Source organism: Ornithorhynchus anatinus, chromosome 10 (genome assembly GCF_004115215.2).
Source record: "Ornithorhynchus anatinus isolate Pmale09 chromosome 10, mOrnAna1.pri.v4, whole genome shotgun sequence".
Classification (NCBI taxonomy): Eukaryota; Metazoa; Chordata; class Mammalia; order Monotremata; family Ornithorhynchidae; genus Ornithorhynchus; species Ornithorhynchus anatinus.
Genome location: NC_041737.1, coordinates 7,386,094 through 7,412,576, shown reverse-complemented (window position 1 = coordinate 7,412,576; position 26,483 = coordinate 7,386,094). Strand labels below are relative to the sequence as shown.

General features: G+C 54.1%; 1 protein-coding gene across 2 annotated transcripts; it reads right to left on the bottom strand.

The window, feature by feature from the left end:
• Window positions 1–26,164, bottom strand: GC (GC vitamin D binding protein). 2 transcript variants are annotated; one of them, XM_007669185.3, is made up of 13 exons: window positions 25,882–26,164; window positions 18,820–18,889; window positions 18,094–18,226; window positions 16,232–16,443; window positions 14,153–14,285; window positions 12,804–12,895; window positions 10,169–10,298; window positions 9,478–9,680; window positions 5,618–5,750; window positions 4,420–4,556; window positions 3,050–3,182; window positions 1,165–1,218; window positions 1–169 (listed from the first exon to the last, which is right to left on the bottom strand). In XM_007669185.3, exons 1-12 carry the CDS (start codon window positions 26,147–26,149, stop codon window positions 1,165–1,167), a joined length of 1,698 nt encoding a protein of 565 aa, XP_007667375.2. In that variant the 5' UTR covers window positions 26,150–26,164; the 3' UTR covers window positions 1–169. The 2 variants fall into 2 exon arrangements, with proteins under 2 accessions (XP_007667375.2, XP_007667376.2); XM_007669186.3 differs by having other exon boundaries at window positions 4,420–4,517.
• Between the last annotated feature and the right edge of the window lie 319 nt (window positions 26,165–26,483).

Below are 26,483 nucleotides of genomic sequence, written 5' to 3'. Positions count from 1 at the left end.
TCCTCGAGGGTGGAAACGCGCTGCGGCGCTCCCCTGGGGAGGTGATTTATTGCCGCTGGCAGCTTTCCACCGGATGGAGAGCCCCCGCGAAGCCTTCCAGCGTGGGCTCGGACGGGCCGTGGCGTGGGATCCAGTGGCCGCCGGCAGCCGGGCGCCGCTTCTCCATTTCCTTGAAAGAGAAATTTGGTAAACTGAGCCCCAGCCTATTTCTAGACTGTGAGCCCGCTGTCGGGTAGGGATTGTCTCTATCTGTTGCCCAATTGTACTTTCCAAGCGTTTAGTACAGTGCTCTGCACGCAAGAAGCGCTCAATAAATACGACTGAATGGATGAATTTCCCTAACAGACTGAGCGGGGTCCAATCCCCAGACTTCCCACGGTTCTTACGGGGCCTGAACCTTGATTTCATCAGGAGGAGGGCCGGAAGACCCAGTGGACCCATCGTGGCGGTAATGATGATTATGGTATCTATTAAGCACTTACTACGTGCCAGGCATTGTACTAAGCGCTGGGGTGGATACAATAATGATAATGTTAAGCGCTCACTACGTGCAGAGCACCGTTCTAAGCGCTGGGGGAGATACAGGGTCATCGGGTCGTCCCACGTGAGGCTCACGGTTAATCCCCATTTGACAGATGAGGGAACCGAGGCCCAGAGAAGTGAAGTGACTTGCCACTTAAGTGACAAGATAATCGGGTTGGGCAGTCAATGTCCCACACGGGGCTCACAGTCTGAACCCCCATTTTACAGATGAGGGAACCGAGGCCCGAAGAAGTGAGGTGACTCGACCAAGGTCGCACAGCAGACGAGCAACGGAGCCAGGATTAGAACCCATGACCTTCTGACTCCCGGGCCCTTCCTCTATCCACTACGCCATGCTGCTTCTCTGCTTCCGCAGTGATTCATTCATTCAGTCGTATTTAGTGAGCGTTTACTATGTGCAGGGCACCGTATTAAGCGCTCGGAATGGACAATTCGGCAACGGATAGAAGACGATCCCCGCCCGACGATGGAGAGGGGTTCGGGCACCAGTGTGGACAGCGTAGAAACGCTTCGGGAGAACTCCCGCAGACCGGGGCGGATGCGATCGAACGATACCGTATAATGGGGTGCCCAACACCTGCCCCCCGTTTCTGGTACTTCCTCCGGTCTATGACAACATACCTACAGCAGAAGGCAAGTCTCCTTTTCACATGTGTGGCCAACCTCAATGTCAATCTGAAAATAAAGTCAAAAATCCCCATTAATAATAATAATAATAATAATGATGATGTTGGTATCTGTAAAGCACTTACTATGTGCAGAGCCCCGTTCTAAGCGCTGGGGTATACGGGGTAATCAGGTTGTCCCTCTTGAGGCTCACAGTCTTCATCCCCATTTTACAGATGAGGTAACTGAGGCACAGAGAAGTGAAGTGACTTGCCCACATTAAGACCGGTAATCTCAAAGCACTTAAGCAAGGACGGGACACAGGGGTGAAATCCTGTTTGGAAGGAAGCAATCTGCCGGTCAGTCCATCAGTCGCATTTACTGAGCGCTCACTGTGTGCGGAGCACTGTACTAAGCGCCTGGGAAAGTCCAATAGAACAATAAACGGACACACTCTCTGCTTACAGTGAGCTTACGGTCTAGAGGGGGAGGCAGACGTGAAGAGAGATGAATAAATTACGGGACGTAATTTCACATCCCCATTAAAGGACCGTGAATATCGACTTCATGCCCCCGACATCACTCTTGATTGTGGACTCGAATATCATTAGCCACGATCCCTTCTGTAAGTAGAAGACTGATAGCTAATGTGGACCTGCTGGGCACGAAAGGCTTGAATATTCTCGCACCTAATAATAATAATAATAATAATAATAACTGTGGCATTTGTTAAGCACTTGCTGTGTGCTAGGCACCGTATCAAGCGCTGGGGTGGATACGAGCGAATCGGGTTGGAAACAGTCCCTTGCTCCCTTGGGGCTCGCAGTCTCAATCCCCATTTTACAGATGAGACAACTGAGGCCCAGAGAATAATGACGTTGGCATTTGTTAAGCACTTACTATGTGCAGAGCGCCGTTCCTAAGCGCTACGGGAGATGCAGGGCCATCGGGTTGTCCCACGTGAGGCTCACGGTCTTCATCCCCGTTTTTACAGATGAGAGAACCGAGGCCCAGAGAAGTGAAGTGACTCGCCCACAGTCCCACAGCTGACAAGTGGCGGAGCCGGGATTCGAACCCATGGCCCCCGACTCCAAAGCCCGTGCTCTTTCAAGCCTCTTTTTCGTGGTATCTGTTAAGAGCTTATTATGTGTCAAATACTGTTCTGAGCGCTGGGGGTAGAGAGAAGCCGCACGGGCTAGCGGGCCTGGGAGTCAGGAGGACCCGGGTTCTAATTCCGGCTCCGCCGCTTGTCAGCCGCGAGACCTTGGTCAAGTCACCTCGCTTCTCTGGGCCTCAGTGACCTCATCTGAAAAATGTGATTAAGACGGCGATCCCCCCGTGGGACAGGGAGATTTGCTTGGATCCTCACGGGGGACAACCCCGTTCCCCTGTATCTACCCCGGGGCTTAGAACAGTGCTCTGCACATAGTAAGCGCTTAACAGATACCAACATCGTTATTAAACAAAAACCACCATTCGGGGCTCTGAATTCGCATGGGGAAGGAATTAGGATCCCTAAAATGTAAGTAGTCTGGTGTTCGCACCCAGCGGAGGGAAGTGAGAGCCTGGATTTTTGCGGGCATCAGAAAGAGCCCAATCCTCATTCCCGCTCCACCACTCGTCCGCCGCGTGACCTCGGACGAGCCACTTCTCCGTACCTCGGTCACCTCGCCTGTAAAATGGGGATGAAGACCGCGGGTCCCAAGTGGGACGGGGACCGCGTTCGACCCGATCAACTTGTCCCAGCGCTCAGCGCGGGGGCCGGCGCACCGTTAGCCCTTAACGAAACCATAAAGGCCGAACCACAGGAAAGGGGGAGGACCGACGGAGGAGGGGAAAGAAAGGAGGACCCTCCCGGCGGGCGCGGACCCTCGAAGGAGAGTGGGCGAGGCGCCGGTACCTGGGTGCTGCAGTAGCGCGGAGGGGCGTTGGAAATGCAGCAGCTGGAGGCGAAAGTTGCCCGCCGCTCCACCAGCTCCTTGATGGTCGCGGGGGAGGCGTCTGGCTGCTTCTGACTGAACTTCTCCGTCAGCCTGCGAGGGAGACCCGGGTCAGTAAACCCACGGCATTCATTCGTTCAGTAGTATTTACTGAGCACTTACCATGTGCAGAGCACCGTACTAAGCGCTTGGGATGAACAAGTCGGCAACACATAGAGACGGTCCCTGCCCTCTGACGGGCTCACGGTCTAATATTGAGCGCTTGGCGGGTGCAGAGCGCTGGACTAAACGCTTGGGAGGCCGTGTCGGTAGACACAGTGAGCTTACTGTCTAGAGGAGGAGACAGATGTTAATAATAATGTTGGTATCTGTTAAGCGCTTACTACGTGCGCAGCACTGTTCTCGGCCCTGGGGGAGGTACGGGAGAATCAATCAGGTTGTCCCCCGTGAGGCTCCCAGTCTTCATCCCCGTTTTACGGATAGGGAACTGAGGCCCAGAGAAGCGAAGTGAGGCGCCCACCGTCACCCGGCTGACGAGTGGCGGAGCCGGGAGTCGAACCCATGACCTCCCCCTCCCGAGCCCGGGCTCCGTCCACTGAGCCGCGCTGCTTGCTACGGACAGGGGGTGTGGCCGCTGGATCCGTTGCATCGTACCCTCCCAAGCGCTTAGTGCAGTGCCCTGCCCATTGTAAGCGCTCGATGAGTATGGCCGATGATAACCCAATTCTGGATTTCTGCCTGATGATAATAATGAAAAACGTGGTATTTGTTGAGCGCTTGCTATGCGCCGGGCACTTTTCCAAGCGTCGGGGTGGATGCGAGGGAATCGGGTTGGACACACGGGGCTCACAGTCTTCACCCCCATTTTCCAGAGGCGGGAACCGAGGCCCAGAGAAGTGAAGTAATAATGTTGGCATCTGTTAAGCGCTTACTAGGCGCAGAGCGCCGTTGTTGTAAGCGCTGGGGGAGATCCGGGGTGATCGGGTCGTCCCCCGTGAGGCTCCCAGTCTTCCTCCCCATTTTCCAGAGGAGGGAACCGAGGCCCAGAGAAGCGAAGCGACTCGCCCGAGGTCACACAGCTGACAAGCGTCGGAGCCGGGATTCGAACCCATGAGCCGTGACTCCCGAGCCCGGGCCCTTTCCACCGAGCCACGCCGCTTCCCTTGGGCAAGCGACCTGGGCAGGTGACTCGCCCGAGGTCGCGCAGCCGAGGAGCGGTGGAGCCGGTGCTAGAACCCATGACCTTCCGACTCCCGGGCCCGTGGTCTAATCCACTACGCCACGCTGCACTCAGTAAACGCGGGCCAGGGGACGAGTTATAGACACTTACCCTTTCTTGTACTCGGTGAAAGTGAGCTCGGAATAATCCCCGCACAGTTCCTTCGCCTTGGCTAGGTAGACCACCATCTCCCGCTTCATCTGGGACCTCTGCAACACATCGGGAGTGACCATCGCGTCGGTTCTATCCTAAGATCGAAATCACCCAAGGGCTTCCGCAGTGCTCTGCGCAAAGTACGTGCTCGATAAATACCATCGATCGATCGGCCGACCCCCCCCCCCGCCCCAGGCTCCCATCTGAGTTGCGACCGCCAAGGGACCGTATCGGGGGGGGGGGGGGGGAGAGCGAGGAGCGGCCTGGCTCGGGGGTAAGAGCCCGGGCTCGGGAGTCAGAGGTCATGGGTTCGAATCCCGCCTCCGCCGCTCGGCAGCCGTGTGACCGCGGGCGAGTCGCTTCACTTCTCTGGGCCTCAGGGACCTCATCTGGAAAATGGGGATGAAGGCCGGGAGCCTCGCGTGGGACAACCCCATGACCCCGTATCGGCCCCGGCGCTTAGAACAAGTGCTCTGCACGTAGGAAGCGCTTAACCGATGCCAACGTTATTATTATTCTGACAGAGTTTGAAGGAAACCGAGAGTGTTTTTTCATGGTATGGGTTAAGCGCTTACTACACCGCACTAAGCGCTGAGCTAGATACAAGCTGATCAGATTGGACACGGTCCCTGTCCCGCGTGGGACTCGCAGTCTTAATCCCCATTTTACAGACTCGTTCATTCATTCATTCGATGGCATTTATTGAGCGCTTACTATGTGCAGAGCACTGTACCGAGCGCTGGGAATGAACAAGAGGAGGTCACAGGCGCAGTGAATAATAACGTCGGTATTCGTTAGGCGCTTCCTACGTGCCGAGCGCCGCCCTAAGCGCTGGGGGGAGATCCAGGGGAATCAGGTCGTCCCAGGTGAGGCTCACGGTTAATCCCCGTTTTCCAGACGAGGGAACTGAGGCCCAGAGAAGCGAAGCGACTCGCCCACGGTCACGCGGCCGACGAGGGGCAGAGCCGGGATACGAAGCCACGACCTCTGACTCCCGAGGCCGGGCCCGTTCCACCGAGCCACGCTTCTCCCCTGAGTGAAGCGGCTTGACCCAGGTCGCGCGACAGGCCCGTGTGATTAGAACCCAGGGCCCTCTGACAGGCCCAGGCTCTAACCACCGGGCCTCGCCGCTTCTTTACGCCGCCGCTGTCCTTACCACGACCCCCAGGCACGTGTGTGGGTCTTCCCCGCTACAGCAGCCACTGACAGCTCTCGTAATCCCATCGAGGATTTTGCTCAGGAACACCTCGGGAACGTGGGCGTACCTCCGACCTATTTCGAAGATGTACCTGGAAGGGAGGGTGGAAAAGAGAGCCGGGCTGAAATCTACACATACGGGGGGACACGCGGGCACAGATGCTATCAGCACAGAATCGGGAAAAAAAATACTCTGAGGTACTTTAATGCCCTCCAGGAATGATTTCAAAATGTTTATTTCAGGCTGGTAAACTCTCGGGTGTTTATTTAATGGTGATTGAAGCGGTGATAATTAAAGGGTATTTAACAGCGAAGCAGCGTGGCTCAGTGGAAAGAGCCCGGGACTGGGAGTCAGAGGTCGTGGGTTCCAATCCCGGCTCCGCCACTCGTCAGCTGTGCGACTGTGGGCGAGTGCACTTCACTTCTCCGGGCCTCAATTCCCTCAATCTGTAAAATGGGGATGAAATAAAAAACGGTGGTGTTTGTTCAGCACTCGCTACGCGCAAAGGACCGTCCCAAGTGCCCGGGGGAAACGAGGCGATCAGGTCGTCTCACGTGGGGCTCACGGTTTTAATCCCCATTTTACAGATGGGATATCTGAGGCGCGGAGGAGTGAAGTGACTTGCCCAAAGTCACACAGCTGACGAGCGGCGGAGTCGGGATTGGAACCCATCAGCTCTGACTCCCAAGCCTGGGCTCCTTCCACTGTACCACGCTGCTTCTCTCACCTGGGACAACCCGATGACCCGGTATCTCCCCCAGCGCTTAGAACAGTGCTCTGCACATAGTCAGCGCTTAACAAATACCAACATTATTATTCCGAATGTTTCTCCCAGTGAGAAATTCCCCGTTGCAGCCAACCTTTGACTGGGAAGAGATCTGAACTTGCCCTGACCTCTCCCTCTCCCCCGATCCACCTTCCCCTTCTGGCCCCTGCCTTTTTAAAAATTTTGCTCGTCGTCCGCCTCGCTTCCATTCCTAATCATGGTCTTAATTAAGCTCTTACTCTGTGCTAAATATAGCGCGGAGGGAAGAAGTGATTACAGGATAATCGGCCGGGACGGAGCCCACACCTCACACGCCGGAGGGAACGGCAAAGGCAAGACTCCTATCCTGAGAGTCAGCGTGGCCTGGGAGGATCCGGGTTCTAAGAGAAGCAGCGTGGCTCAGTGGAAAGAGCCCGGGCTTGGGAGTCAGAGGTCGTGGGTTCTAATCCCGGCTCCTCCGCCGCTCTGGGCAAGTCACTTCACTTCTCGGTGCCTCGGTTACCTCATCTGTAAAATGGAGATGAAGACTTGTGAGCCTCACGTGGAACAACCTGATTATCCTGCATCTAGCCCAGTGCTCAGAACAGTGCCCGGCACAGAGTAGGCGCTTAACGGATACCAACATTACGAATCCCCGCTGCGACAGCTGCCTGCCCCGTGAGCTGCGGCAAGTCGTTTAACGTCTCTGGGCCTCAGTTTCCTCGTCTGTAAAATGGAGATGCGGTTCCTCGTCTCCTTCCTACTAAGATGGTGAGTCCCACGTGGGGCAGGTACCGGGTCCGACCCGATTAAAGTGTATCCACCCCGGGGCATAGCACAGCATTTATCATATTGGTATCTGCTCAGCGCTCACTGGGTGCCGAGCACTGTTCTAGGCGCTGGGGGAGATGCAGGGTGATCAGGTCGTCCCACGTGAGGCTCACGGTTAATCCCCATTTTACAGACGAGGTGACCGAAGCACAGCAAAGTGAAGTGACTCGCCCACAGTCCCACGGCTGACGGGTGGCAGAGCCGGGAGTCGAACCCATGACCTCTGACTCCGAAGCCCGGGCTCTTTCCACTGAGTATTCATTGAGCGCTCACTGTGTGCAGAGCACTACACTGAGCGGTTGGGAGAGTATAACATAACAATGAACAGACCCGTTCTCTGCCCACGACGAGCTTACGGTCCAGAGGGGGAGACAGACATTAATATATATGAAGGAATTACAGATGTGTACCTCGGGGGTGTGGGGATGAGTAAAAGGAGCAAGTCGGGGTGACGCAGAAGGGAGCGGGAGAAGAGGAAAGGAGGGATTAGTCAGGGAAGGCCTCTTGGAGGAGACGTGGAGTGAAAGCTTGTGAGGTAACTTGTCCGAGGTCACACGGCAGGCAGGTGGTTGCCTAGTGCCTGGGAGTCAAAAGGGCCTGGGTTCTAATCCAGCCTCTGCCACTTGCCCGCTACGTGACTTTGGGGAAGTCGCTTCACTTCTCTGTGCCCCGGTCACCCCACTGTAAAACGGGGGTTAAGACCGTGAGCCCCGTGAGGGACAGGGACTGTATCTAACCCAGTGTGCTTAGTGCAGGGGCTGGCACAGAATAAGCGCAATACCACCATTATCATTATTATTATTATTATTATGAAAAAGTGGTAGAGTCTGGATTAAAATCCAGGTCTTCTGATTCCCAGGCCCATGCTCTATCCACAAGGCCCCGCTGTTTCTACCGTTACAGTGCCCATTCAGGTAGGGTCCCCAAAAAACTGCAGTTTGCACGGGGCCTACGGGCAGGGGCTTTCCCCAAAGAAATGCAGTGTCGGTGTCGTGCAGGGTTTAGGGCAGAACTTCCATTTCCATTCACGTTTTTACTTGGAAGTTTCTGAATTTCCGGCCTGCTGCTCGCCTCTGGACTTAATAACAACAATAATAACAATAATAACGTTGGTATCCGTTAAGCGCTCACTATGTGCCGAGCACCGTTCTAAGCGCCGGGGTAGACACGGGGGAATCGGGTCGTCCCACGTGGGGCTCCCGGTCTTCATCCCCAGTTTACAGATGAGGGCACTGGGGCCCGGAGAAGCGAAGTGACTCGCCCACAGTCACACAGCTGACAGGTGGCGGAGCCGGCAGTCGAACTCATGACCTCTGACTCCCAAGCCCTTTCCACTGAGCCACGCTGCTTCTCTTGCCCAGGACCGGTGAGGTAGTCGTTTGGCATCATTCCATCAACCCCACAAGGGTATTGATTAAGCTCCACTGAGTGCAGAGCACTGTTCTAAGCACTTGAGAGAGTACAGTACAGTACAACAGAGTTGGCAGACACGTTCCCTGCTCACAGAGAGTTTACGGTCTAGAGGGGGAGGCAGACATTACTATTAATAAATAACTTATAATGGATCATGCATAGGTACGTACATAAATGCTACGAGGCGCTTTTTAATAAACCGTGAAATCGCTTCCGTTGGTCGACGCTAATAATGATGACGATGGCATTTGTTAAGCGCCTACTATGTGTCAAGCACTGTTCTAAGCGCTGGGGTGGATACAAGCAAACCGGATTAGACGCAGGCCCCGTCCCGCACGGGGTTCTCACAGTCTTCATCCCCATTTTACAGATGAGGTAACTGAGGCAGAGAGAAGTGAAGTGACTTGCCCAAGATTACACAGTAGACAAGTGGCGGAGGCAGGATCAGAACACAGGTCCTCCTGTCTCCCAGGCCAGTGCTTCAGCCGCGAGACCATGCTGCTTCTCAGAAAGCCCAAGTAGCCCCTTCATCCCACACCGACGGAAACAGCCCATGTTCAGTGACTATATATATATATATATATATATATATATTTATATTTGGTATTTAAGAACTTACTGCTCGTCAGACACTGTACTAAGGGCCGGGGTAGATACAAGCTAATCAGGTTGGACACAGTCCGTGACCCACCTGGGACTCACAGACTTCAATCTCATTTTACAGACGAGGGAACTGAGGCCCAGACCGTTTGCCCAAGGTCACCCGGCAGACAAGCGGCGGAGCGTCATTAGAACCCAGGTCCCTCAAAGGAGGAAGAGACGAACTCACCGATCCAGGGCTTTGGGGTTTTCCGTGCCGCACATGTCTTCATTGGTGGGCCGGGGCAGGTCCGCCGGCTTGGGAGACTTGGCCGGGGGCTTGGAATAAAGGCACAGGACGATGTCCATGGGTGTATTTTCTTGGCAACAGCTCTGGATTTGCGAGTCCTTCGTGGATAATCGATCGCAGACTTTCTCCACGTGTTCCGGTAACTAGGAAGGAAAGCGGCAGCGAGTCTCCCCTTGGACGCATCTCCGATCTTGCCGCCCGTATCTTTTCCCACCGATCTTTTGTCCCCCGGCAACTTCTAACGACGAGAGGAAACCCAACCGTGCTCTGCAGGGGGCATCTCTTTCTTTTCATCTGGATTTTTTTTCTGATGGTATTTGTTGATCCATCACCGGGGGACAGGGACTGTGTCCGACCTGATCAGCTACCCCAGTGATCAGTACAGAGCCTGGCACATTGTAAGCGCTTAAAAAAGTAACGCAGAGAGAGAGAGAGAGAGAGAGAGAGAGAAGTGAGAGAAAGAGAATGAGAGAGAAAAAGAGAGTGAGAGAAATAGAGCAGGTGAGAGAGAAAAAGTGCGAGAGAGGGAAAGAGAGAGGAGGTGAGAGAGAGAAAGAGATAGAGCGAGAGAGTGAGATAGAGAGAAAGTGAGAGACGGAAAGTGACATAGAGAGGAAACACCGTCTCCCACCTCCTTGGACATGCAGTCCTCCGCGTCCGAATCGCAGCATTTAGAGAGCATCCGAATGGAATCTTCAGACAGGAACTCGGCATCCTTAAAGTCGGCTGACGGGACTTTCTGTGCAATTTTGAGCATTGAACTAGAAAGACGGTGGAAATGCGTCAGATCGGTCTCCGTGCTCTCTCTCTTGTGCTACTTGAAGCTGTATCTTCCCGCAGTCTATTTTGGAGGATCGGCGGGGCCTGGGGAGGGGGGGGGGGGTGCTGCGAGAGGGGGGCGTCTGTTGGGTAGGACCGAGTAGGACACCTCCTTATCCGGCGGCCCAAGGATGGATGGCTCAGAAGCCACCCGAACCCCACAGCTGCCCCAGCCTCTCTGAGTGGTTCTGATATTTCCTGGTCCCTTTTTTATTTTTGTATTTGTTAAGCACTTACTGCGTGCCAAGCGCTGTTCTAAGTTCTGGGCTGGAATCAAGGTAATCAGGTTGGACGCTGTCCCTGTCTCGCACGGGACTCGCCGTCTCAATCCCCATTTTATAGATGAGGTGACTGAGGCACAGAGAAGTGGAGCGCCCAGGGTCACACAGCAGACAAGGGGCAGAGCTGGGCCTAGACCCAGGTCCTTCTGACTATCAGGCCCGTGCTCCACCCATTAGGTCACCCCGCTTCCCTAAAGAGACGATTGGGTCGGACACAAGTCCCTGCCCTGCTAGGGCTTACGGTCACTGTCACATCTTACAGATGAGGAAACTGAGGCACGGAGAAGTGAAGTGACTTTCCCAGGGTCACACAGCAGACAAGAGGTGGAGCCCGGATTAGCTCCCAAGTCCTCTCACTCCCAGGTCTGTTCTCTTCCCACTAGGCCGTGCTGCTTCTCCCGTCCCAGCCTCCGCGGGTTTTCTGGGGAAGAGCCAGTCGGTGAATTGTATTTTTAGAGCGCTTACTGTGTGCGGAGCGCCGTACTGAGCGCTCGGGAGAGTACGCTCCGACGGTGTGACGGACACACTCCCTGCCCGAGGTGAAATCTAGCAGTCAGATTCCCAAGGAGGCAGATTCGAAACAAGAACAATGGTGGAGGGGAGACAGGCGTTGGAGGCGCCAGTGAAAGATGGGATGTCAGATCAGTCGGTCGACCGATCGTATTCACCGAGCACCTACTGTGTGCAGAGCGCTGTACTAAGCACTTGGGAGACTACAGTAAAACAAAGAGAAGCAGAAGCAACATGAGAAGCAGCGTGGCGTAGCGGGTAGAGCACGGGCCTGGGAGTCAAAAAGAGTCCTACTCCCAGCTCTGCCACTTGTCTGCTGTGTGACCTTGGACAAGTCACCTCACTTCTCTGGGCCTCAGTTACCTCAGCGGTAAAATGGGGATTGAGACTCTGAGCCCCACATGGGATAGAGAAGCAGCGCGGCTCAGTGGAAAGGGCTTGGGCTTGGGAGTCAGAGGTCATGGGTTCGACTCCCGGATCCGCCGCTTGTCAGCTGTGTGACTGTGGGCGAGTCACCTCGCTTCCCTGTGCCTCGGTTACCTCCTCTGGAAAATGGGGATCGACTGTGAGCCTCACGTGGGACGACCCGATGACCCTGTATCTCCCCCAGCGCTCAGAACAGTGCTCGGCACTGAGTAAGCGCTTAACAAACACCAACATTATTATTATCTGCTTGTATCCACCTCAGAGCTTAGTACAGTGCCTGGCACATGGTAAGCATTTAACAAATATCTTATTATTATTATTATTATTCTTAACAATAAAAAGACACATTCCCTGCCCACAACGATCTTAAAGTCGAGAGGACTCCAGTGCTCTAGGAGGGCATTAGCTCGCCTGCCACACTGTCTGATTTGGAAGTATTTGTCACCTAAAAAAACCACGAGTGTGACTAGCCCTCGGGAGAAATATCGTGTCCGGTTAAGACTGCCGCTATTCCGTGGGTTATTCGGAAAGGATTCGCGGGTGGAGGATTTTCCCATCGGGGAGGGTCCGTGTCTTTCAGTCAAATCTGTTGAGCGCTTACTGTGTGCCGAACACTGGACTGAGCGCCTGAGAGAGATCCACTGAGCGTGGATCAGTGGAAAGAGCCCGGGCTGGGCTTGGAAGTCGGAGGTCAGGGGTTCGAATCCCGGCTCGGCCGCTCGTCAGCTGCGTGACGGTGGGCGAGTCGCTTCACTTCTCTGAGCCTCAGTTCCCTCATCTGTAGAGTGGGGATGAAAACCGGGAGCCCCACGTGGGACAATCCGACCACCCTGTATCGACCCCAGAGCTCAGAACAGTGCTCTGCACCGAGTAAGCGCTTAACAAATACCAAGATTAGTATTACACTACGACAATCTAACGGGGTCGGTAGACACGTTCCAAACCAACGGTGAGCTTACGGGCAGTTCTCTGTCCACAGTTAGCACTCAGTACAGTGCCTGGCGCGGAGTAAGCTCTTAACAATGCCATTAAAACAAAATCGAGAGCTTGGGCAGGATAAAGCTTCGATGAGGGGCTCTTCTGGGTGCATTTTCTCTTACAGACTCCCTGGGAAATCCATCCTTAGGCGACCCGAAGACGCTCAGCTCCACAGATCAAAGGGTTTTGCGTCACGCGGTATAATAGGGGTCGGGAGGATGGAGGTGGGGGGGGGGGGGCCGTACACGGTACCTGTATTTGAACTTCTTCCCATAGGCGGCATAGCGAGAGCACATACTATTTGACATAGTGGTGAGTACCGAAATCTGTTTACTCTGCAACTTCTGGAAAGTCGGAAAAAGGTAAGAGATTAAAGGATATAAATTCGAGGGCGAGTCGGGTATATCATCCGGATGCGACGGAAGCGATCTTCCGACTAAGAGGGGAGAAGCGGCAGCTGCGGCAACACCACCTAGACACGTCGTCTGAGGATCGGGGGGGAGCGGACGGAGAGAGAGCTCGCCAGGGCCCTCACGGAAACAGGCCCGGGGAGAATCGCACGGTTGAACATCCCTTCCGGAGAGCGGAGCGGAGGGTGCGGCCCGGTTCTCCCTCTTCCTCCCAAGCGATGCGAACCCGGGAGGCTGGAAGATCACGGGGTCGCAGAACCAGCAAAAGAGGCTTCGGGAACTAAACTCTGGAGCAAAACTCAAAAGCAGCGTGGCTCAGCGGAAAGAGCAGGGGTTTAAGAGTCACGGGTCACGGGTCCTAATCCCGGCTCTGCCACCTGTCAGCTGTGTGACTTTGGGCAAGTCACTTCACTTCTCCGTGCCTCGGTTACCTCATCTGGAAAAGGGGGATCAAGACCGTGAGCCTCACGTGGGGCAACCTGATGACCTCAGGACAGCGCTCGGCACCTAGTGGGCGCTTAACAAATACCAACATTATTATTAGAGGGAACTTCTCTGGAAACGCAAGTCGGGGAAGAAACCCGAATGGCCAGAAGCAACCGGTGAATGCCCTGACCATTCCCCCGGCTTGGACCTGCCTCCTCGGCATCAACCGGAGTTTGTCTACCCTCTCTAGATTTCATTCATTCATTCATTCAATCGTATTTACTGAGCGCTTACTATGTGCGCAGCACTGGACTAAGCGCTTGGAATGGACAATTCGGCAACAGATGGAGACAATCCCCGCCCAGTGACGGGCTCACGGTCTAATCGGACTTAGATTTCGGGGTCTTCACCCAGGTGGCGGAGGGGCAAGGATCTGGCAGTCGTCAAACGGGGCTCGGTGGTTCAGCAGAGTTATGGGTTGGCTGCGAATCGAGAGGAAATCCCCAGGACGCAGAGAGGAGGAGATAAAGCTGGTATTTGTTAAGCGCTTACCGTGCGCGGAGCCCTGTTCTAAGCGCTGGGGTATACAACGTAATCAGGTTGTCCCCACGTGAGGCTCACAGTCTTAATCCGCATTTTACAGATGAGGGAACTGGGGCACAGAGAAGTGAAGTGACTTGCCCACAGTCACGCAGCTGACAAGCGGCAGAGCCGGGATGTGTTAAGGGTGAGCCCCGACTCGGTCCCGGTGGCGACGGAACGTACCTCGTGCAGAAAGCAGGTGTTGGGCTTGGGAGAAAAACAGCAGGTTCCCACCATGGACAGATAACTCTTGGTATAGCCCAGGAGCAGGCGCAGTGGCGCTTGTCCGTAGTTACTGGAATATTCGTATAAAAATCTGCGAGGAAGGAGGAAGGCGGTTAGACGGACTTGAGTTTCCATCCCAGCTCGTCGTGCCGGACGATCCAGTGGGAACTAAGGGAAGGCCTCGGGGCCTCGAGGGGACAGACTGAGCCGGATTTCACCAGCTTCTCCCCTTGTTCCTCATTTGTTGGTTCGATCGTATTTACCGAGCGCTTACTGCGTGCAGAACATTGTGCTGAGCGCTTGGGAGAGTACAATCCGACAAGGAACAGACACATTCCCTGTCCCGGAGGCAGCGGAAAGGAAGAAGACATTCTCTCTCTGTCTTTGCACCTGGAAGGCGATTTGCGGCCATGTGTGCTGCCCAGCACGGTCACTTGGTCAAACCGCCGCTGTGCTCGCTGGACTCTCGCCATGGGGACCAGAGAGAGCGAGCCTAATAAAAATAATATCTGCGGTATTTGTTAAGCGCTCACCGCGTGCCAGGTGCTGTTCTAAACGCTGGGGTAGATACAAGCTGATCAGGTTGGACACAGTCCCCGTCCCTCGCAGGGCTCAAAGTCTTCGTCCCCATTTTACAAATGAGGGCACTGAGACCTGGAGGAGTGAAGTGACTCGCCCAGGGTCACACGGCGGGCGAGTGGTGGGAGCCGGGATCAGAACCCAGGTTCTTCTGGCTCCCAAGCCTGTGCTCTAACTACCAGGCAGTGCTGCCTCTCTAAGCCCGAGGGGCCACCGGACCCTCTTCCAGGAGAGTCGCCCAGTTGGGCCTACCCTATCCCTCCCTTGTGCATTTAAGCACTTAGTACAGTGCTTTGCACACGGTAAGCGCTCAGTAAACACGATCAAACGAATTTACCGTCGGCCCCATTCACTGTCTCTTTCCCTTTTTGCCATTTCTGAGAGAGTTGCCTAAACCCTAACTAAAGTCATCATGGGCAGGCGATGTGTCCGTTTATTGTTGTATAGTACTTTCCTAAATGCTCAGAACGGTGCTCCGCGCACAGTAAACGCTCAATAAATACGACTGAACTACTGACTGATTGACCGAAGACTACAGAACTGCCGTGGGAAATTATTACTAAACTAAGATCACCGGCTTGAAATTATTTGGGTGTCGGCTTTAGTGCTACTGCTCTCAATCGTCCAAGCAGCATAAGAAGTAGCGTGGCCTAGTGAGTAGAGCACGGGCTTGGGAATCAGAAGGACCTGGGTTCTAATCTCGGCTCTGCCACTTGTTTGCTGTGTCACCTTGGGCAAGTCACTTCAATTCTCTGAGCCTCAGTTCCCTCCTCTGGATAACGGGGATTGAGACCGCGAGCCCGCTGTGGGACTTGTACTGTGTCCCACATGATCAGTTGGTACCTACCCCAGCGCTTAGTACAGTGCCTGGCGCATAGTAAGCATTTAGCAAACATCATGAAAAGTACACTTCAATTCCAAGTGCAACAGGAATTTTCTTACCTCCTGAACCATCTGAAACCCTTTCCCATTCTGTCCTTCAGACATCAACCGAAAATCCTTCCCAGTGTGTGAATCCCATGGGCTGAATTCCCAGGTAGGTTAATGAACTGTAAGCTCGTTGTGGGCAAGGAATGTGTCTGTTTATTATTGTATCACACTCTCCCAAGCGCTTAGTACAGTGCTCTGCACCCAATAAGCTCTCAATAAATACGAGTGGATGAATGAATTAATAAGTGGACTGAGAGCGTAAGAGATTTCTACAGTTCGGCTTCCGGGGGGCCATCCCAGATCGGAGCACACACCGAGATAAGCCCAGACGTCCACCCGGTGTCCGCAAGTAGTGCCCGAGGACCCAGAGGGAGCTTACGAGCCCCCTCTCTCGGAGGGGATGGGGGAGAGAGAAAGCAAATCCTTCCAGGTGAATGATTCATTTCAAGCCGAGGAAGCCCGGAAGCTCCAGTTCGCCTCAGGCCAAGCATCCGGCGGAGCCGAGGCCGGCAGCGTTGGGATGCTTACTGCTCCGCGAAGCCCTTGGGGTCCTTCTTGAAAGCTTCACAGGTCTCGTCGTTGGACGGCTCCACGTAGGTGGGGAACTCTTGGGGTGGCTGCATCAGGGCCGCCATGCACAGCTTCCGCTCCAGCCCGCCTTTGGCGCAGCACTCGGCCACGTCCGGGTGGCGAGGGAAGGGAGAGTCCTTCTCGCAGGATTTGGCGGACAGGGCCGAGGCCTGGCACGGGAGGGGAAGAGCGGAAACAAAAGCCAAAGTGAATGTCCACGCTTCGGGCCGGTGGGCGGCCTTGAGCAGGAAGCACCGACCCGGGTTCTGGGGGCGGGGAGGACCGCCGTCCCTCCAAAACCTCCGGCTGCTTGATCACACGGCGGCTAACGCTCCGCGGACATATCGAAAGCTGCCCGACACATCCCAGAAAGGTCCCTTATTCCCTCAGCCTCCCACTGAAGTGAGCCTTCAGGGCTGATACACCACTGACTGTCCCCTGAAATTCGGGCTGCTAGAGTCTAAACGGGGCTCGGGGCTTCATCTGAGCCGAGTAGGCCCTTTGGACCTCATCCTTCTCGAGGCTGCTGCCCGCTGAGGCCAGTTGAACAGACTGAGCCTGGGTTCTGGGGGGCGGGCAAGGCCCTCAGCTAGGGTCATAATAGTTTTGGTATCTGTTAGGCACTTACTGTGTGCAGAGCACCGTTCTAAGCGCTGGGGTAGATACAGGGTCATCGGGTTGTCCCACGTGAGGCTCACGGTTAATCCTCATTTTACAGATGAGGGAACTGAGAAGTGAAGTGACTTGCCCAGAGTCGCACAGCTGACAAGTGGCAGATCTGGGATTCGAACCCCTGACCTCTGACTCCCAAGCCCGGGACGTCAGTTCCTGCCCCATCCCCAGGTCCAAGGGCTCCAGGAGGCCAATTTCCACCTCCATCCATGGCTTCCGGTCATCCAGAACTAAGGATGCAGGGAACGGTCAGTCCGGGCTACGTGGCCCAGTGGGAAGAGCCCGGGCTTTGGAGTCAGAGGTCATGGGTTCGAAGCCCGGCTCTGCCACTCGTCGGCTGTGTGACTGTGGGCGAGTCACTTCGCTTCTCTGGGCCTCAGTGACCTCATCTGGAAAATGGGGATCAAGACCGTGAGCCCCACGTGGGCCATCCCGATTCCCCCGGGTCTACCCCGGCGCTTAGAACGGTGCTCGGCACACAGTAAGCGCTTAACGGATACCAACATTATGATCATTATTATTATTATTATTATTATTAACCTCCCAGATCTTCGGGCAGGGGTGTCAGTCCCGGGAGAGACCAGATTCCCCGCTCTATCCATTCCTGTCTCGGGCCTGGACCGCCCTCCCTCCTCATGTCAGAGAGATAACTGCTTTCCCCCACTTCGAACTTTATCGAGGGCCCATCTCCTCCGCGAAGTCTTCCCTGACTAAGCCCTCCTCTCCTCTTCTCCCACTCCTGCGTCGCCCCGACTCGCTCCCTTCATTCATCCTCCCTCCCGGCCCCACCGCACAGATGTATCTATCTGTAATTTATTCATTTATATATATTAACGTCTGTCTCCCCCTCCAGACTGTGAAGCCGCCGTGGGCGGGGACTGTGCCTGCTGCCGCACTGTACTCTCTATAGCGTTTAGTGTAGCGCTTCGCGCGCAGTAGGCGCTCGATAAATACGAGTGAAATGAATTGAATCTGAGCCCAAGTCTCCCTGTGGGGTGGCACTGGCTGGTCAGAATCAAGCTGAGGGGCTGGGGGTGGGGTAGGGGAAGGGGTCAGCAGGGGGGCATCCCAAGGGTGTCTATTGTGTCTGTCGGTGTTCCTCTGCCCTCGGGTGGGCACCGTCTTGCCCCGGGACACGGGGCACCTACCCCTTCGTCATAGCAGTCGGGGTCGGCCCCTTGAGCGCAGCAGGTCTCGGTCAGGGAGACGACCTCATTCACCAACGCGATGACCTCAGAGAAAGAGGCCCGGGGATACTTCTTGCTGTGCATCACGATCGACCTGAGGTGGGAAGAGGAAGCGAGATCTCACGATGGCGGTCGGTTCACGTTTTTTCCCTTCCTGAGGCAAGAGAAACAGCATGGCCTAGCCACAGGGCCCGGGCCTGGGAATCGGAAGGACCTGGGTTCTAATCCCCGGTCTACCACTTGTTCGTTCATTCATTCAGCAGTATTTACTACGTGCAGAGCACTCTACTAAGCACTTGCAATGGACAATTCGGCAACAGAGAGAGACAATCCCCGCCCAGTGACGGGTTCACAGTCTAATCGGGGGGGGGACGGACGGACAAAATCAAGACAACGTAATCACGATAAACAGAATCGAGGGGATGGACACCTCATTAACGAAATGAATAGGGTAATAAAAATATATACTTGTCTGCCGCGTGACCACGGACAAGTCACTTCACTTCTCTGTGCCTCAGTTCCCTCGCCGGTAAAATGGGGATTAAGACTGCCAGCCCTTTATGGGACGGGGAGAGTGCCCAGTCTGATTATCTCGTACCTACCGGTGCCTGGCACACAGTAAGTGCTTAACGAATACCTTTATTATTATTCAGAGGCCGGGCGGGGTGAGGGAGTGGAGATACGTACAGAGAACGAAAGTCATCTTTCCCCAGGCTGGCGAATTCTCGACAGACCTTCTCCTTCTCATAATCTCGACCTGCCAAACCAGAACATCTGTCATTAGTGACGGACCACGCCGAAAGACCGCTGGACGTTCCGCTCCTTGCTCTTAGGGTTGTTCTTGGCGGCCCGTGGAAAACGGAGCGGCCTTCTCTTCCGACCGAGCGGTCCGACGGCCAGGGAATAGAGGAGAGGTGGGGAGCGAGCCACGAAAGGAGAGGCAGGAGAAAGAGCAGCGTGGCTCAGTGGGAAGAGCCTGGGCTTCGGAGTCAGAGGTCACGGGTTCGACTCCCGGCTCTGCCCCTTGTCAGCTGTGTGACCGTGGGCGAGTCACTTCACTTCTCTGGGCCTCAGTTACCTCATCTGGAAAATGGGGACTAACTGTGAGCCTCACGTGGGACGACCCGATGACCCTGTATCTCCCCCAGCGCTTAGAACAGTGCTCTGCACATAGGAAGCGCTTAACAAATACCAACATTATTATTACCCTGCTCCAGTTTGGCGTCGACGCGAGTCCGTTCAGCCTTTGAGCGTCCAAGGGAGGGACCGAGGCAAGCTGCCCTTCTCATTCAAGTGCGTTTGATTCGCCAAACCTAACGTGACTCGACAGCCATCTAAGGCAAGAGGTGAAATCCTCGCTCGGCCCCCCGCCACGGCCCCGAAACCTAGAAAAATGCATCCTAAGCCAGCGTGGCCTAGTAGAAAGAGCACGAGCCTGGGAGTCAGGGGACCTGGGTTCTAATCCCATCTCTGCCACTTGCCTGCTGTATGACCTCGGGCAAATCACTTCCCTGTGCCTCGGTTTTCTTATGTGTAAAATGGGGATTCAATACCTGTTCTCCCTCCTACTCAGACTGGGAGCCCTACGTGGGTCAGGAACAGCATCTGACCTGATTTAGTACAGCGCTGGCACGTAGTAAGCGCTTAACGAATATTATTATTATTACTACTATTATTGGAAAGAGCACCGGACCGAGAATCAGGGCACCCAGCATCTAATCCCGGCTCTGTCAGTGGCCTGCTGCGTGACTTCGAACGAGCCACTTAATCTCTCTGGGCCTCAGTTTTCCCATCTGTAAAATGAGGATGGGATAGAGCGGGAGCTCTGTATGGGATGGGGAATGCGCCCGATCTTGTTGTACCCTAGAGTTTAGCCCATAACAAGCACAAGTGACTATAATCATCAGAGCAGTAACCTCTCTTGCTCACGCTTGGCTTTCATTGCAGCTACGTGCGGACGGCTCGAAAGAACAGCTCCTACATCAGCTGCTGAAAACAGTGGTTTTTCATTTCCTTCTAAGTTCCGTCCACCAAATGCGACGATTTCATCACCCTCATTTACAGAAAGCTGATGTTCCAGTGGCTAGTGGAGAGAGCAGTGGGACTGGTAATCAGCACACTTGGGTTCTAATCCAAGCCCTACCATTTTCAAGCCTTGTCTCCTGGGGCGAGCGAGTTACCGTTTCTGTGCCTCAGTTTCCCCCTCTGTAAAATGAGAATTAAAAACCTGTTCTCCCTCCCCTTTAGATAATCGGCCCTGCGTGGGACTGGGACTGCATCTCATCGGATTACCTGGTATCTAGCAATCTAGTGGTATTTATTGAGCCCTTACTATGTGCAGAGCACTGTTCAGCACTTGGGAGAGTAAAATAGAGTTGGGAGGCACGATGCCTGTCCTCAAGGAGTTTACACGCTTAGCGCTTGACACATCGTAAGGCCTTAAGAAATAGCACAGTCAGAATATTATTATCATTATATGAGCGAGGCTCATGCGCAGTCTAGCCAAGAAAGCAGTGTGAGCTGGTGGCCACTTCAGTTCTTTCTCTGGGCCTCATCTGTAAAATGGGGATTAAGACTGTAAGCCCCAAGTGGGACAACCTGATTACCTTGTATCTACCCCAGCGCTTAGAACAGTGCTTGGCACACAGTAAGGACTTAACAGATACCATAATTATTATTATTATTACGACAAACTGCTCCAGGCTGACGGATAAATACTATAGTTTCGACAGTGATTGAGCTTACTGTCACTTGTCATTTCAGCCAATGCCAAGAGGATCGATTAATCGATCATTTTTATTTAGCACTTGATACGTGGCAAGCACGGGAGAGTCCAACACAACAGAATTAGCAGACGAGTTCCCCGCCCATAATGAGCTTACAGTCTAGTGCAGTGTGGCTTATTGGAAAGAGCACAGGCTTGGGGGGCTGAGGTCGTGGGTTCTAATCCCAGCTCCACCACGAATCAGCTATGTGACTTTGGGGGAGTCACTTCACTTCTCTGTGCCTCAGTTACCTCATCTGTAAAACGAGGATTAAGACTGTGAGCCCCACGTGGGACCACCTAATTACCTTGTATCTACCCCAGTGCTTAGAACAGCGCTTGGAGCACTGTTTTATTTTTATTAGAGGGAGCTTACAGTCGTTAATAAACCGCTCATCTCCTCCTTGGAGCTGTGAAGTGGATGGTCAGGACTTTGCCACAGGCAAAATAAATATTAGCACAATCTTGGATCGCCCTGGGGTGATCATCCTTTTCACAATGTGACCGCACCCCCCAAGAAGTCGTTGTGTGTAGGTGTGTTTTATTGATAAAAGAGGGTTCGTGTAGCAACATGCCCGGAGTGGCCTCTGGGTTGTGAAATGCTGGGTTGGACTTGGCGATCAACGACCCTTCCCGGAAACCAGGCTCAGCTACTGCCTTGATGGGTTGAGCCCTCCCATTCCGTGGCCTTCTCCGAACACCCCTTCAGGGGTGGAGATAAGTAAGACCTGCTCTGCTCTCAGAGGGAGAATGGCTGAGAAGCAGTCTGGCCCAGTGGATGGAGCACAGAGAGGCTTAGTGGCAAGAGGCCGGGCTTGGGAGTCAGAAGTTGTGGGTTCTAATCCCAGCTCCGCCACTAATCAGCTATGTGACTTGCGGGCGAGTCACTTCACTTCTCCGTGCCTCAGTTCCCTCATCTGTAAAATGGGGATTAAGAGTGTGAGCCCCACGGGGGACAAGCTAATCACCTTGTATCTACCCCAGTGCTCAGAACAGTGCTTGGCACATAGTGTTATATTATCCTCCCCACTTCTAGACCGTGAGCCCATCGTTGGGCGGGGATTGTCTCTTTCTGTTGCCGAATTGTACTTTCCAAGCGCTCGGTCCAGTGCTCTGCACGTAGTAAGCGCTCAGTGAATACTATCGAACGAGTGAATCGTCTCTATCTGTCGCCGAACTGTACTTGCCAAGCACTTAGTACGGATGCGGCGACCCGATTTGCCACAGTAGACAAGTGGCGGAGCTGAGGTTGGAGCTCACGACCTTCTGACTCCCAGGCCCGTGCTCTGGCCACCAGACGCACGACGGTGACTTCCGTGGGGTTTGTCGGCATTGTCTGAGCCTTCGAGGAGCAGGAGGAGGGCCGTGGAGGACCCTGAGGGTCTCTGAGGGCCCCTCGTCGTTTCTCTCGTGTTCTGGGCCCGTGGCACCTGCACGTCCTCCCCATAAACTTCCTGCTCCTCCGCTCCCCAGCCCAAGGCCTCTTCATAACCCTCTTCACGTGCCACAGACGATTATTCTCCCCTCCTTCAAAGCCTTATCGAAGGCCCATCTCCTCCAAGATGCCTTCCCTCACGAATCCCTCCTTTCCTCTTCTCCCACTCCCTTCTGCCTCACCCTGACTCACTCCCTTTATTCATCCCCCCTCTCAGCCCCACAGCACTTACTGGATATATCTGTAGTTTTATTTATTTATATTAATGTCTGTCTCCCCCTCTAGACCGTAAGCTCATTATGGGAAGGGAATGCGTCCCTTAGGGTGTACTCTCCCAAGTGCTTAGTACAGTGCTCTGCTCGCAGTGAGCGCTCAATAAATACAGCTGACTGTCTGGAAGCACTTCCTTGAGTAGGAGGTGCCATGTTCGCCTCCCTCTGAGTGAGAAAAGGTTCCCTCTGTTGGTTTTGGTGCCACTGCCCTCCGGCTACAATGGGCAACCCCTCGTGCTGGCGGCTTGTTCATTCATTCATTCATTCATTCATTCATTTATTCATTCGATCGTATTCATTGAGCGCTTCCTGTGTACAGAGCACCGTACTAAGCGCTTGGAAAGTGCAATCGAGCAATAGAGAGACAATCCCTGCCCAAACCGGGCTTGCAGTCAAGTTCCCTCTGCCCACCCCCTTCAGGGTTTTGGGGACTTCAACCCCATCCCCTCATCTCCCCTCACCACCTGCCACCTTCCAGACTGAAAAGCCCTAATTCTGAGGACTTTTTTTATGGTTACGGTATTCGTTAAGCGTTTACAGTGTGCCGGGCACTGTACTCAGCCCTGGGGTAGATACGAGGACAGACGCAGTCCATGCCTGCCTTGGGTCTCACAGTCTCAATCCCAATTTTACAGACGAGAGAACTGAGGACCAGAGAAGTGAAGTGACTTTCCCAAGGTCCCACAGCAGACAGGTGGCGGAGCCAGGATTAGAACCCAGGTCCTTCTGACTCCGAGGCCCAGGCTCTGTCCACTAGGCCAGGTTGCTTCTCTATCCCCACGCAGGAGCTATTCGGCCCCTGGGAACACTTTCGTTGCCCTTTTCCAACTCCCATCCTTCCAAAATCGTGGGTACCGGGCCGCTGATCGATGGACTGATCTGGTATCCGCGATTTTGGAAGGATAGGAGTCAGTCCATCGATCAGCGGCATTTATTGGGTACCTACTCTGTGCCGAGCACTGTACTGAGCCCTTGGGCAAGAACAACAGAGTTAGTAGACACCAGACCTATCCTGGTTGCTCCAGCTGTAGAGAGACCATGAATTTTACGCACTGCCGTGGTCAAATTGTAGCTGGGTTCACTATCCCTTCCCAGAGAATGTCCTCCTTGATTATTCTGGCCGCAGCCCACACTGGACTAATAATGAGGGAGTAGTCAGCAGCAGGATTAAGACTTTGAATGCCATGTGGGACATTGTCTGTGTCCAACCTGATTAACCTGTATCTACCCCAGTGCTTAGTACAGTGCCTGGCACATAATAAGTGCTTAACAAATGCTATACCAAAACAAAAAACACAGTGGAACTGGAAGCTCAGAGCCCATCATCCCGTTATCGGAGGGGGATTTCTCACACCGTTACATCCTTGTCCTCCAGGTGGGAAGTGGCATTTCTGGTTGGGGTCAAATCCCCCAGCTTCCCTGCTCTCTCTTGATCAGATCTTGCCCTGCCCCGATCACTCTCCCTTGGAACACAGCCCGGCCCCTGTCTTCCCACCAGCAATCCCAACGGGTGATTATTAATCACCAAGTGATTTGCCCCTTACAGGATTCCTGACGCTATCGAGCGGATCTGGCCCAGGACAGAACCACAGCGGCCATAACGGAGGCACCGTTAACGGGCAATCACACCCCTATTTCAGGTGGTCCCCCCGCCAGTGGCCCTTCGCCATTTTAAAGCGGGAGTCGGGGCTCTGCCTTTCCCGCTTCCCGTTGGTATCTGTCAGAGCGGAACTCCCGGAGCCCATCGGTCGGGGCCTTTCCCATTGACGAGAGAGGAACCACGGGCGACTCAAAATCGGTGCTATTCACCTGGCCCCGCGAAGATCAGAGCGTTTTTTTCAGCGGAAGGCAGGTGAAGGATGAGGCCCGGCCTAGCTGCCCAGAGGAGACTGAAGTGCTTCTTACAAGTTGTCGTATGTCCCGGCATAGGGCAGGGACTGTCTCTATCTGTTGCCAACTTGTTCATTCCGAGCGCTTAGTACAGTGTTCTGCACACAGTAAGCGCTCAGTGAATACTACTGAATTGAATTAAATGAGAAATACTTGAATCGATAATACGCCGGTTTACGCGGTCTCCCTCTCTTCCTCCCTCCCTTCACGCAGGCTTTCGACGAAGGCGAATGTCTCCACCACTCCTGAGAGTTGAGGATGCTTTGCCCCTGCAATCCAAGTCACGATTAAGGAAAAAAAAATGGTCTCCCAACCCTTGGTCCCGATGAATGCCCAGAGCACAGTAGCTAAAAACACTGATTCTTAGGGACTGGACAGGCCCATTTGCATTTTTAGCAGACTTGCAGATAGAGTCAGTAGATCTACAGGTCCAAAAAGTTGTTCATCGGTCCACAGAACAGCCACCGCTCTTCCCATCGTCTGTGTCCTGACGAGGCACCTGGGGACAGAGATCCTCCGAACCACCTTCCTAAGTTATTTAGTCTAACACACGACTCGATCTCTCTAAAACCCACCCAACTTCTTCCTGGCCCTGGGTCTGTGGCCCTTCGCTAATCCGAACGGCTGAGAGATGTGGATACGGGACTCACCCGTCTTCAACACGCCACGAGAACGATTCGGAATCGCGCCCGGGTCAGAGGCGCCCTCCGACCTTTTACTTCCAGACAGTACCAGGAATGATCGGATCTCAGAACGGTGCTCGGCACATCGTGAGCGCTTAACAAATACCGTCATTATTATTATTATTATCGTCACCTCTTATGTCCGTGTAAACCGCCGCCTGCGGAGTTCGTTTGAAAGTCGGAGTTTTACCCTAAGCTTTCTGCTAGGTGTGTGAGGGAGGAGTTCTCACCTAGAGAGTCTATTAATGTCTGTCTTCCCCCCTCTAATAATCGTGATAATGTTGGTATTTGTTAAGCGCTTACTATGTGCAGAGCCCTGTTCTAAGCGCTGGGGTAGACACAGGGGAATCAGGTCGTCCCACGTGGGGCTCGCAGTCTTCACCCCCATTTTCCAGATGAGGGAACTGAGGCCCAGAGAAGCGAAGTGACCCGCCCACCGTCACACAGCCGACAAGGGGCAGAGCTGGGATTCGAAGTCGTGACCTCCGACTCCAAAGCCCGGGCCCTTTCCACCGAGCCCTGCTGCTCTACAGTCCCTCTAGACTGGGAGCTCGCTGCGGGCAGGAAATGTTACTGTTTATCCTTGTGCTGTACTTTCCCAAGCACTCAGCACAGTGCTCTGCACACAGTCAGCGCTCAGTGAATACGACCGAATGAACGAATGAACGGGTGTCTAGTCGAGGGGGAGAGCGTCCGGATTCTTACCTCGGTGGAGAGCCTGGGCTAGCGCCAAAGTGAGGAGCAGGATTGGAAACCCCCGCATGGTAGAGCTTTGGGGCGCGCGTGTGATTCCTCGCGTCACCTGGACCCTCTGCAGATGGGTTCGGAGAAAACGGGCCCCTGAGGTCACACTTCGCCCTTTTAGCGAGGGACCAGAAACAGCCGGTCGATCATTAATCTCCTCGCCGGGCAGCGGGGGTGGGCGGGAACCTTGGTCCGTTTCAGGTGAGATAATCTCTCCGAGGAAGGCCATGTCCCCACCGCCCAGCCCCGCTGGACGGTCACGGACCCGAGGAGGTTTTAATCATTAACTCGGGGGATCCATTGCCGAGCTATGGCAATTTACATCATCTCTTCTTCTTTACATCATCTCAGACGACGTGTCCATTAATCAGCGGTCTCTACCAGGGGCTTTCTCTGTGCAGATCATTATACGAAGCACTTGGGGGAGTACGATCCGATAGTCGGTAGACACGATTCCTGACCATAAGGAACCTGCAGTCCAAGAGGGATCTTCTTTCGGGACAGAGCCACGGAGTAGTCCGATTTGTTTCTCTTGAACACGGAGGAACTCCTTCTGTAACCTG

What these genes read in the sequence shown, in the direction of transcription:
- GC (XM_007669185.3), bottom strand. Translation starts at nt 26,149, where the DNA reads ATGGCCTTCCTCGGAGAGATTATCTCACCTGAAACGGACCAAGGTTCC. An exon ending in CCGACTGCTATGACGAAGGG is followed by an intron (nt 16,444 to 18,093) that starts GTAGGTGCCCCG and finishes CTCCCGTGCCAG; the next exon opens with GCCTCGGCCCTGTCCGCCAA. An exon ending in AGGACTGCATGTCCAAGGAG is followed by an intron (nt 9,681 to 10,168) that starts GTGGGAGACGGT and finishes TTTCCTTCCTAG; the next exon opens with TTACCGGAACACGTGGAGAA.